Source organism: Aedes aegypti, chromosome 1 (genome assembly GCF_002204515.2).
Source record: "Aedes aegypti strain LVP_AGWG chromosome 1, AaegL5.0 Primary Assembly, whole genome shotgun sequence".
NCBI classification, from domain to species: domain Eukaryota; kingdom Metazoa; phylum Arthropoda; class Insecta; order Diptera; family Culicidae; genus Aedes; species Aedes aegypti.
In genome coordinates this window covers 303,402,098-303,414,780 of record NC_035107.1, presented here as the reverse complement: position 1 = coordinate 303,414,780, position 12,683 = coordinate 303,402,098, and the positions used below count along the sequence as shown (strand labels likewise).

Genomic DNA, 12,683 nt, shown 5'->3' with positions numbered 1-12,683 from the left:
AATTTAGCATGGGGTAGTGATAAAACTGATGGTAGAGGTTTCTTAGTAATGGATTTAATTGATGAATTAAATCTAAATATACTTAATGATGGATCTTTTACTAGGATTGCTATACCACCTGCTTGTCATTCGTGTATTGATTTATCTCTATGTTCAAATAATTTATCAATTAAAACTGTTTGGAATACTATTGTTGATCCTAACGGAAGTGATCATTTACCAATAATAATTGAAATTCAAAATCCCATCCGTAAGAAATTTTCCAATGAATCCATTATTCCTGATTTGACAAAAAATGTTGACTGGTCCAAATTTTCTGATTTAATTTCTTTTGCCTTAATTAATTATGATAATTCACTTTCTCCAATCAATAATTATGATATTTTTTCAAAGTTATTAATCGACTGTTCATCTAAATCTCAACTAAAAACAAATAATTACAGTCCGCATAAAAAAACATAATCCAACTCTTTGGTGGGACAATGATTGTAGTATAGCTCTAAAACATAAATCTAATGCCTTCAAAAATTTTCGTCGTTCTGGATCTAGAGATCATTATTTCTTATATTGTAAAGCTGAGGCACAATTCACTAGAACTATCAAATATAAGAAAAGAAATTATTGGAGAACTTTCATCGAAAATCTTGACTCTCAGACTTCATTATCAACATTATGGACTGCAGCACGAAATTTGAGAAATTTTGATGCCTCTTCTCCAATCATTTCAGAATATTCGGAAGATTGGATTAGTCAATTTGCTTCTAAAATTTGTCCTGATTTTGTACCTCGTTATATTCCTTTTAAAAATAAGACATCATACAATTATTTTCCTGAACTTTGTGCTAAATTTTCGATTGAAGAAATGGATTTAGCTTTGTCAAGTACCAAAAATACTGCTCCTGGTATTGACAACATAAAATTTATTATTTTGAAAAATTTACCTTTAGAAGGGAAATTATATTTACTTTCTGTATATAATGAATTTTTTTTACAGAACGTATTTCCTACTGAATGGCGGTTCATTAAAGTAGTTAGTATCATTAAACCTGGTAAAGATCCATCATTAGTCAATAGTAGAAGACCAATTAGCTTATTATCATGTCTTCGTAAATTAATGGAGAGAATGATATTAAATCGTCTTGAATTTTGGGCTGAAAAAAATAATACTTTTCCTCCATCTCAATATTTAGTGATAGATGATAGATGATGACGATAGTGAAAGATGATTTGCCATGTGTACGGGATAGATTGAATAATTGTAGATCGTAGTAGACATTGAATAAAATGCCTTCTTGATTTGGTCGTAGTTCTGAAGTACAGACGTGTTTTCATTATGTATCTCCGACACTACAATAGATAATTGCAGAGAACCATCGAAAGAGATGGAAAGACAGATGAAGACAGAAGTAGAGCGATAGAGAACAATAAAAAGTTATATAAAACATAATTATAAAGAATATACAAAAAGTTTATCATACTTTTTAGAAGAGTATTGAAAAGAGCGAAAGAAAACGGTATAGAGGAGAGATGAGATGAGGGTGACTGAAAATCTGATTCAGTGAGATCAAGGTGACGGAAACGTGGAAAGCCACTGAAAGAGTAACCAAAAGAGCGATATACAGCTTGAGCATGAGCAATGATGACCGTTCGATACGTAGTGTGTGCCAATTCAATAAACCGCCGGCCATGTCTTTATGGTCATTGGGATCGGAAAGGAACATTAGTTAGACAAATTATTACTAGAGAAATAACAGAAAGCGGAAATGAGTAATAGAATGATAGAAAGCAATATAGATTGAAAGAAATTAATTCAAAGTAATAGAGCACGATCGAGAGCAGTAGGAAACAACAGATACTGACCGATATCAATTGAAAGCAGTATAAAAGCGATGAACTGCGGTATATACCGATAGAGAGTAGCGATAGAAAGTGAATGAAAGTAATAGAGAGTGATGTAAAGAGCAATATAGAGATATATTGAGCGCGATAGTGATTCTAAGGAATATTTCCAGTATAGGATCTTGACAGAGAGCAAGGTAGGTCTTATAAATTGATAAATAACGGCATCGGTCAAGTTCTACATTTAGTTAGGATGGGGAAGGAGTGTTAGTGTGTATAACCGAAAATACCTCTAAATCTTTACAATCACCACAGGTAGAATTAAGATTTGAGCGTCTCGTTTGGATTCCATGGATAATGACTTACTCAAAACTGGTTTTGCATTTTTGTCTCGCGGTTAAAACAAATTGCTAAAAGATTTTAAAAGTACATCGACAGAGTAATTAAAATTTATAAAGAAAATTATAGAATGGGATTAGAAGCTTTAGAGAAAAATACAGATCAATTATAGCGCAATAGAGACCAGAAGCATAAGAGCATTTTTGTTATAAAAAAAATCGATAGCATATTTTTATAATTCGGATCACTTTAATCTCCCGAAATTGAGTTTATTTTTGGTTTCAGACACAATTTTACGATAGTAGTGTACTTTCAATAAGGCGTGTTATTTGTACATAAATCTAACCGAAGGAAAAGAACATAAACATCAGGAGCATGTATAAATGAAACGGTTCGTACTCGTCGAAAGAAAAAAGGAATTAATTAATCGGGTGTGGGAGTCACGTCGTCATCCTTCCCCCTTGCTTTCCCACATCTTGCACGGTATTGGTGCAAAACTTTCTCCCCCACATAAGGAAAGTGGATCGTCAGGATTCTATGCCTTCCTTCCAAGCGCCCAAAGTTAGACAAACAATTAGCTTCCGGTTTTTGGGTGTCTTCGATGCTGTGTTTCGGGAAAAATCATCCTTGCCTCTTCGCCTGCTTTGTCTCCTGAGACTATGTCATCCTAATGAGTGAACTGATCCGATGGAATTCCTTCAGATGGTCAGCCTTCGACAGATAGCGACTGAGCACCTTATCAATTAACTAACTCTTGGCAGTGAGCAATTGCTCCGTTTTGTTCATTTCGCCCTGGTAGAAGACGACACTAATGAGCTGAATCATCTTCCCCTTTTGTCATTTCGTTTAATTACTATTGGCTTTCAAATACCTAGGGTCGGTGAACTAATAGTTGATCAGCTAAGAACAAATATGTATATCAAATCAATAGCATAACCAGAGTTCTTATTTTTAAGCCATCCGAACGCTTTAAATCGATGGCACTTAGATGAATAGTTTCTGAGCTTTGTTGTCAAAACAATTGCTATGGCTTATATCAAAACGACCGTAAAAAGCCACTAGTGCGACCATAGCGAACTATCTACTAAGGGTACATTCACCCCAACTACTGGTACGCCTTACGGAGAACAGAACTTTTACTTCCCCGGCACCCACGCCACTAGGGATGCAGAACAATGTTTCGAATCTACAAAGCTTCATCTATAGTGGGTTGAGCCTTATCACGATTTGATTGAAGAAGTATGGGGACTGTTATCAGTCATATAGGGAGCAACGGTTGAACGTAATATAGGGTTGCATACTACTTCGTCGTAAGCGCTATTGTTCGTCGTATCAAACTTAAAATGTTCCACTGCGGTGGATATTTCAACTTACCTGCAACATAGATTCATTTTCCAAGTGTAATTTTGTATAAGCGGTTATGGTTCGTACACTTGTTCACCAAAAATGCAATAAAACTAGTGTATTTTGCTTCGCCGGGCACTTTTCCACTATAAAAACCTTTTTCACCGAAGGATTTCATTCCAACCACACGCCGTAAAAGTAATTTTATGAATTCCCTCAACGACCGCGAAAAATTGAGAATGTAAACAAAGTTCAATCCGTCATACTGCGAATAAAAACTCACTATCTCACAGTGTGCCGTAAGGTGTGACACGAATCTGGAAACTGATTGCGACAGAAATGAAAACGATATGACGAATTGAGAATACGGCAAGATGCGATTTCATTTCATTATTACCAAAAAGACGATCAAGGTTTATCAACATCTTATTGTACAAAACGAAAGCCGTTTTGGGAAAGAATTGTTTGGCATCGGTTTGTATCAGGATCATTCACTGCAATACTGCGAAAATTGCAGGTTCTAACTGATCAAACCTTAATACGATGGATACTAGCACATCACCCTTTGCCGAGAAAATTGGAGCCAAGGAATCAGCGGCGACCTGCATACTGGTGGAACGACAGACTCAGCACATTTCGTGCAGCCTGCTTAAGAGGCAGAAGACGAGTGCAGCCGCGACAAACTGAAGGAAATAGTGGACGGTCTCTTTCCTACGCATGCTCCCACCGCGTGGCCGCCCACACCGTACGCTGCCGTAGATGAAGAAAATGCCGGTATCCAAGTGTCTAACGCCGAGCTGATAACGGTTGCGAAAGGATTGACGGACCAGTTGATATCCCTAACGTAGCGCTAAGGGCAGCAATCTTGGCGTTCCCAGACATATTCAGGACAGCGTTGCAGAAATGTTTAGCGGAAGGCTGCTTCCCAGACCAATATGCTTGCTGGATACTCGGCAGGCTTTTTTTATAGATTTCTCGCACTTCTAGCAAAAGCTAGAAACATTCAACATCCACGGCTGTCTTGGCGCCGATTGGGATTTGGCTCTGTGGTTCTCATTCGTATGTCTTCTATAACTACTCCGGCTCGCTTGAGTTGTTGAGAAAGAGGAAAAAAAAGGGGAAAAAACTCAATCACACCACATATAGTCGGCTTTTGGAAAGAAGCCTATGTGTCCCCCGGAACTACCTCATGGTATTACTTCGGGAAACGGGGGCTTCAAATTTTTAACGCCGCCATACTTTTAGCTCTCCGCTTCTGTTTCTTGCTTTCTTAGGCTGACTCCCTCTCGTTCTCTTTGGTCCTCCTGTCTCCCCCCGGCGACGGAGGTTGTCCACTAGTTCCCGTGGGGGAAAACTGCCGCACTGTGGGGCCCCGTCTACCGGCAGATATCGCAAGGGAAATTTCACGCGCAGTCTTCGTCTCCGGGTTGCAGAGGTGGTCCGACAGTTCCGGTTTGGGGATGACGTCCGCACTGTGGGTGCCCTACATACCCGAAGCTCCTCTTCATTCTTCGTCGGCTGGCTTGTCAGGTGCCGAGGTCGGTCCGACGATTCCGGTTGGGGGATAACTTTCGGTTCATCGGCGCCCCGACGACCCAAGGCCATACCGCACTAATTTCTTCTTCTTCTTCTTCTTCTTCTTCTTTCTTCGTCAGGCTGACATTCAAGTGCCGAAGTAGGTCCGACAATTCCGGTTGGAGAATGGCTTCCGGTTCGTTGGCGCTCCGACGACCTGAAGCCAAGCACTGATCTTTACGCTTCATGTCGCTGCTCTACTCTCCACTTCCACTGTAGTGCCGACATTATCTGCGTTACTATCCTGTTCACCGCATTCCATTTATCCGCGTCGTTGCACATCCGTTGGATGACATTGTCAACGTTTACATCTTCACCAAGAATGGCTTTCATCTCCTCTCGTTCCAGGCCGAACCGCGGGCATGCAAAAAATATATGTTCCGCAGTTTCCTCCGTGTTGCTGCATTCGGGACAGGATGCCGAACTTGTGTGACCGAATCTGTGCAGATATTGTCTGAAACAACCATGTCCAGACAAAAACTGCGTCAGGTGAAAATTTACTTCACCATATGGTCTTCTTATCCACATCGACAGACTTGGGATAAGACGATGTGTCCATCTGCCAGTCGTAGCATGATCCCACTGATGTTGCCATTTTCTGATGGTGTCAGCACGTTCTCTTTCTCGGACTCCTCTTGTGTGGCGGTCCGTGTAGCACTCGCGATCTTCCTCGAGAAGAAGGCTGATAGGTATCATCCCTGCTATCACACAGACTGCCTCCGATGAAATGGTGCGGTACGAACTTGAAACCCGCATAGCCATCAACCTATACGTACTGCTCAGACACGATCGGTTCCTTTCGGTCTTCAGTGCAGTCACCCATGCTGGACCTGCATATCTGATGATCGATGTTGTGATGCTCGCTAGCAGCCGCTTCTTGCTGCTTTTAATCGCAGAGTCATTTTCCATGATCCGGGATAATGCCCCTATCGCCTTCGCTGCTTTTTCACATACATAGTCGATACGTTTGTTGAAGTTAAGTCGATCATCAATCATCACCCCCAGATGCTTAACTTCTCGCTTCGAGTCGATGATGCAATCACCAACCGTGATTTTTGCCTGCTGCACAACCTTACGATTGCTTATCATAACCACTTCAGTTTTGTGGTGAGCTATCGCCAGCTTTTTGTCCCGCATCCAATCTTCTACAGTCTCGATCGTCTCGGTGGCGAGTACCTCCACCTCCTCTCTTGATTCACCGACTACCAATAGCACCACGTCGTCCGCGAAGCCAACAATCTTCACGCCCCTGAGAAGATTCAATTTAAAGACACCATCGTACATAATATTCCACAGAGTCGGGCCGAGCCCTGAGGAACGCCCGCCGTAATTTGAATACTTTTTACTCCTTGGTCTGTTTCGTATATCAGTAACCGGTTCTGAAAATAGCTCTTCAGAATCCGGCATATGTACTCAGGTATTCTCATGCTATGCAACGAATCGGCGATTGCTTTCCAGCTAGCGCAGTTGAAAGCGTTCTTCACATCTAGTGTGATCACCGCACAATAACGGTTTCCTCTCCTTTTCTGCTTCTGAGCTGCCTCCATGGTTTCCACAACAGTTTGGATGGCGTCCACAGTAGACCTTCCTTTCCGGAAGCCGAACTGCATATTCGACCGCCCGTTCTCGTTCTCCGCATGCTTCGTAAGCCTGTTCAGGATTATTCTCGCGAGCAGTTTGCTGGACGTATCCAGCAAGCATATCGGCCTATACGCAGAAGATTCGCCAAGCGGTTTATCCGGCTTGGGCAGCAACACCAACTTTTATCGCTTCCAGGAGTCTGGAAAGCTGCCAATGCAGTTCTGTAATGTGGTCCTGAACATATCGGGGTTCTCGAGGATCGCTGTTTTCAGAGCCAGATTTGGGATTCCGTCTGGTCCTGGGGCCTTCTTTGTATTTAAGGCTTTCGCCACTCCGATCAACTCCTCATTTGTTACTCGAGATTCTTCGTAGTCTCCATCCTGCATTCCGTAAGGAGTGGGCGGCCAGGTTGTGGCATCGTGCGCTGCGGGAACAGTCCGTCAATAATAACTTTCATTCTCTCCGGGTACTTTTCCGGTGGCATGGTTGGTCCTTTTAACCTCGCCATGGCTACTCTGTACGCGTCGCCCCACGGATTCGCGTTTGCTTTGTCGCAGAGTTCTTGAAGACAAGCTTTTTTGCTAAGCCTGATTTCGCTTTTAAGTGCGGATCTTGCTGCTCTGTAGATTAACCTCCGTTCCTCTCTTTCAGCGTTGTTGCAAGCCCGCTGCATCCTTCTTCTGGCTCGTAGGCAACTCCTACGTAGATCGGCAATGGTCGAGTTCCACCAGTAGGCTGGACGGCGACCGTTAGCTGGTTTCCCAACTCTCGGCATGGTTACATCGCACGCACGAGTTAGTGCTGCCGTTAACTCGTCTGCACTGAGGTTCAAAGTGATGTGTTCAAGTCTAAGCGCTTCGACGAACACGTCCTTCTTGAAGTCCGCCATTTTCCACCTTCGTACGTCTGTCTGACTTTCGCAATATACTGGCTGGAACCTGCCCCCGATGCGATACCGGATAATCTGATGGTCTCTACCGGTATACTCTTCGCACACTCTCCTGTTCATGTGTCTTGCTAGCCCCGGGCTGCAGAAAGTGAGATCGATGATGGACTCTCTGCCCTCCCGACGAAATGTGCTGATGGTACCTTCGTTGGCTAGATGAACATCTAGCTTTGCTAATGCTTCTAAAAGACTGCATCCTCTTGCGTTAGTGAGGCGGCTTCCCCACTCGATCGCCCAAGCATTGAAGTCGCCGGCTATGACGAATGGTCTACGATCGGTAAGCTCTTCCGTTAATCTGTCTAGCATACGGTTGAATTCTTCTAACGGCCATCGCGGAGGTGCGTAGCAACTACAGATGTACACACCATCAACTTTGGCGATTACGAAGCCTTCTTCTGCGCATTCCACCACTTCCTGAAAGGGGTATCTTCCAACCGTCCAAATTGCCGCTGTTTTACTTGTATCTGCTACCCAATTCCCATCTGTAGGTGGGATTCGATATGGCTCAGAAATGATAGCTACGTCACACTTCATTTCCGCTACGGACTGCCCCAGCAAATGCTGAGCAACCTCACAGTGGTTCAAGTTTATTTGCGCTATCTCCACTGTGACATGTTTGCAGACGCTTGTTTAAAGAACGGACATCTTGGGCCTCCTGTGACGTGTTTGTTGTCTCCGTTGTTAGCACAGATCAGACATTTCGGTGATTTCTGGCAGTCTTGCGCCTTATGGCCTTCTTCTCCACACCTTCTACACAGTTTGCTTCTGTCTGGCCCATTGCAGAACCGTGCAATATGACCAAACCCGAGACACTTAAAGCACGCTACCAGCTGATAACGCTCAGACACACTAATCGGACAAACCGACCAGCCGACTTTGATCTTGCCGGTTTTGAGGGCCTTTTTCGCTGCGTCAACAGGCAGCCTGACCGAGGCTACTTGCATCCTTCTGGGGCCTTTTCTAATGCGAATTGACATTGGAACGTTACCCAATGCGCACTGCTGCTGCATACTCGGCAGGCTGACGATCTACAAACGATCTAAAAATACTTCGACGGTAGATGCTATTCGGGCAGTCATCGCGTGCGCGGAGAAAGCATCCAAGCAGAAGAGGAGGGGCAATCGATACTGTGCAGTGGTAACAATAGACGTCAAGAACGCGTTCAACAGTGCCAGTTGGCAGGCAATCGCCGCAGCCCTTCACAGAATGCGAGTTCCCGGATATCTGTGTAAAGTTCTGCAAAGTTACTTTCAGAACCGAGTACTAGTTTACGACACAAAACAGGGGCGGATGTCAATTGAAGTCACGGCGGGAGTTCCACAAGGATCCATACTTGGTCCATCACAATGGAACATGATGTACGATGGCAATGCGGTTCAACAGCTCGAGAACAACGTCGGAGGACACGCAATCTCATCTAAGCGCTCTCTAAAGCACCTTGGAGTAATGGCCAACGACAAGCTAAACTTCAACAGCCACGTAGACTATGCCTACGAAATAGCAGCGAAAGCAGCTAACACCGTAGCTAGGATCATGCCCAACATTGGAGGACCAAGAAGCAGTATGAGGTGTCTTCTGGCGACCGTATCATCGTCTATACTTAGGTACGGAGTCCCGGCTTGGGCTGCAGCGTTGGGAACCAAACGTAACCGAGAGAAGCTGGCAGGTACGTTCTGGCTCATGGCTATACAAGGGGTGAGTGCCTACTGCACTATATCGTCGGAGGCAGTGTGCGTTATCGCCGGAATGGTTCCCATCTGCATCACTCTGGCTGAGGACACACCAAAGGGACACAAGGAATGTGAGGAATACCATCAGAATGGATACAATGGCGATGTGGAATAACTCGGAGAAAGGAAGGTGGACGCACAGACTGATTCCTAACGTGTCAGTGTGGACGTCTAGAAAACATGGAGAAGTTAACTTCTTCCTGACTCAGTTTTTGTCAGGCCATGGATGCTTCCGGAAATATCTGCACAGATTCGGCCACGCAGAGTCTCCACATTGTCCGGCCTGCCCAAATATCAACACGAGATGATGCCAGAACCGCCAGCGTCCTAAATCCGGACAACATCGTGCAGAACATGTGCCAGCATGAAAGCACTTGGAATGCGGTGAACAGAGGAATAACAGCGATTGTGTCGTTGCTGCAAAGGAGATGGCGTGAGGACCAGAGAGCTCCGGGTCGCGATCGGAGTAGGCTAGATCCTCCGTCGGGGACTAGACCGAGTAGATCGGGCGTTGCGTAGTATCGGTTAAAAGTCGTCGATCGCCTGCAAACCGGAAGTCATCCTCCAACCGGAATTGCAGAACCGACCCTGGCACTTGGCCGACCAACGTCGAGTCGGAGTAGGCTGAGTCCACCGCCGGGGTCTAGCTGAGTAATTCGCGAAACAGCTCCGGCAAAAAGTCGTCGGGACTGTGAACCAGAAGTTTCCCTCCACCAGAATCGCAGGACCGACCTCGGCATCAGCCCGGTTAGCATCGGTTCGGGAGATCTTCCGCCGATATATCCACTACCGGGGACTAGGCAGAGAAGCATCGATCGTCACAAACCAGTTTTGGGTCGTCGTGGCGCCAGTGAACCGGAAGTCATCCTCCAACCGGAATCGATGGACCGACCTCGGCATCCAACTGGTCAACCAGGAGAGCTCCAACAGCAGCAGCGGAGAACGAGTCGTCGTAGAGCAACGAAGTGCACATGAGCGTCCAGAAGAAGTTCAATAGTTGTGACGGCTGATAACAACATTAGTCTTGAAATGCGGAGACGCAGCATATGTTGAAGTCACGCCTACAATGGACTCCATAAGAAGCTGCGATCGAGAAAGATTTACCCCCGCGCCAAATGTACCATGTACAAAACGCTAATAAGACCGTTGGTCCTCTATGGCCATAAGCATGGACCATGCTGGAAGAGGACTTGCAAACAATTGAAGAGTTCAAGCAATGGGTGCTTAGGACCATCTTTGGCGGTGTGCAGGATAACGGTGACGGAGAATGAACCACGAGCTCTACGGCGAACCCTGTATCCAGAAGGTGGCAAAAGCCGGAAGGGTGCTTTGGGCAGGTCATGTTGCAAGACTACCGGACAACAACCCTGCAAAGATGGTCCGGTTGGTACAAGAAGACGAGCACAGCGAGTAAGGTGGCTCGATCAAGTACAACAAGATTTGGACCAAACGGCATTTCAGCTAACAGCATTTACCATTTTTCTGTTTAACAACTAATAACTAAATGAACTAAATGGTGTTACTTTCCAGGATTTTCGGATGAAATAATCAAGCTCCAAAGTCTACAAATAATCGTTTGTATATAAGCAGGTGTACAACTCATCGCCATCTGGAGTTCAACTACTCTATCGCCTAAAAGTATAACAAAATATTAAAGCATCGAATTTGTCATGTCGGGGGTTAAATGCCACGTTTTCCATCCTTAGATCTACTTATGTATTAACATACCACCTGTCCTACCCTATTTGTACCTCTTCATCAACATCATCAGCTGCTTGTAGACCACCTCCGGGGCGTCATTGCCCCAAAGGAAGTCCACGTGGTTGAAGTTATCGTTCGGCACCTTGAACATACCGATCGAGGTCTTCGTCAGCCGGTTGAACAGATTGGCCACGTCCACCGGTCCCGCCAGCCAATCGTTGTTAGCATAGAACAACGCCACTGGAGTGCTGATCCGATCTAGGCTGTAACTGGGAGGTTGCGGCTGTCCGTACCGCCGTTGATTCTCCGCCTCGCCGTAGTCGAACTGCTGGAAGTTGCCGCTGTCGTGGATCTCCTGGGCGTAGTGGACTACCGTCTTGGTTGAAGTACCCGCCGGAGTATGGCCGAAGATTACCGGCATCAGCGTGGCGTTGTATTGCTCCTTGTCGAACCCGCACAGGACGAATACGGTATTCTCGCAGATATACTTCTCCGCTTCGGTCAACTCACAGCCGTACTTAGCCAGGTAGCGGATGATCTTGTTCTGCGGCATGAACTCGTTACCCCCGAAGAACTTCAGGATCATCTGGGAGAGATGGGAAGGGGAAATTGTGTTAGTGCGGCGACTTGGTAGATACGTTTTCAATAACCGAAAGGTCTTCCTGATCCCAATTGAAGAGAGGCGTTAGAGCGTAGTCATTAGAGCATGGATTGACAGAAGTTGTTCTATGTACAGGTTGGTGTTATGCGTTGGATTTTCGCTGATTCGGGGGCAAAACTCACCAAAAGACGCAACGACCATCGCTTGAGGATATCGGTCGCAACCCCGTCTACCCAATTGGGAGCATGAAGAGTGGGGAACTGGTTTAGTGCCATCTGACGTGCGGCGTGTGTGTGCGAAATGGACGACAATGGCGAGAAGATGAGTTTCCTGATGGATGCGATCTTCAGCGCTTCAACGGACTTACCTCGATATCGTGCGAAAAGGGCGCCAACAGCCGGATGGGACTCTTCACGTGACCCATGAACGCCACCGGCGCCATGGCGAACACCGCCTGTATCTTGTCGTTGTACTCCGGCATGTTGGCCAGCATCACGAAGGCCATGGTCGTACCCATCGAGTGGCCAATGTACAGCAGGTTTCGCCGGGTGTCGTTTTGTTCCAGTTCTGGAAATGAAAAGGGCTATTATAGGGAATTGCATCATTACAAAGACCCGGGCTATACTTACCTCTCATTCCATAAACGAAATCAATCTCCGCCGGGATGTCATACAGGGCCATCTCGTGCCAGCTGAAGTCCCAAAAGGCCGTCTCGTCGCTACTCATCGAGACGTGCTTCCTCGAGTAGGTATTGCCCCTAGCATTACCAAGCCACACATCGTACCCGGCGTCGGCCAAGATGAACGCCAACGCCTTATCCGGCCCGCTCAGAAGCCAATCGGCCGAACTGGACAGTAGGCCATGCTGGAGAAAGACCGGCTGTCCCGAACCCTTGCCCCCGCTAGACCCTGCGCATCCTACCCGACCGCATGGAATCCGATGCAATGTGAGCAGGTAGCCGTCGCTTGTTTTAATCGTGTGCGACTCGGCCCAGTAACCATGGCGTACTGCGATTTCCGGCTGCAAG

General features: G+C 45.9%; 1 protein-coding gene across 2 annotated transcripts in view; it reads right to left on the bottom strand.

Moving 5' to 3' along the window:
- Window positions 1-10,915: 10,915 nt before the first annotated feature.
- The window catches only part of LOC5576151 (lipase 3), a 62,602-nt gene continuing 60,834 nt past the window's right edge, over window positions 10,916-12,683 (bottom strand). The window contains exons 3-5 of one of the 2 annotated variants that reach the window (XM_021838376.1): window positions 12,286-12,676; window positions 12,024-12,223; window positions 10,916-11,641 (exon numbers count right to left, since the gene is read on the bottom strand). In XM_021838376.1, coding sequence (XP_021694068.1) covers window positions 11,096-11,641; window positions 12,024-12,223; window positions 12,286-12,676 — 1,137 coding nt within the window. In that variant the 3' untranslated portion in view covers window positions 10,916-11,095. The remainder of the gene's footprint in view (window positions 11,642-12,023; window positions 12,224-12,285; window positions 12,677-12,683) is intronic. The other variant, XM_001662450.2, reaches the window with a different exon arrangement.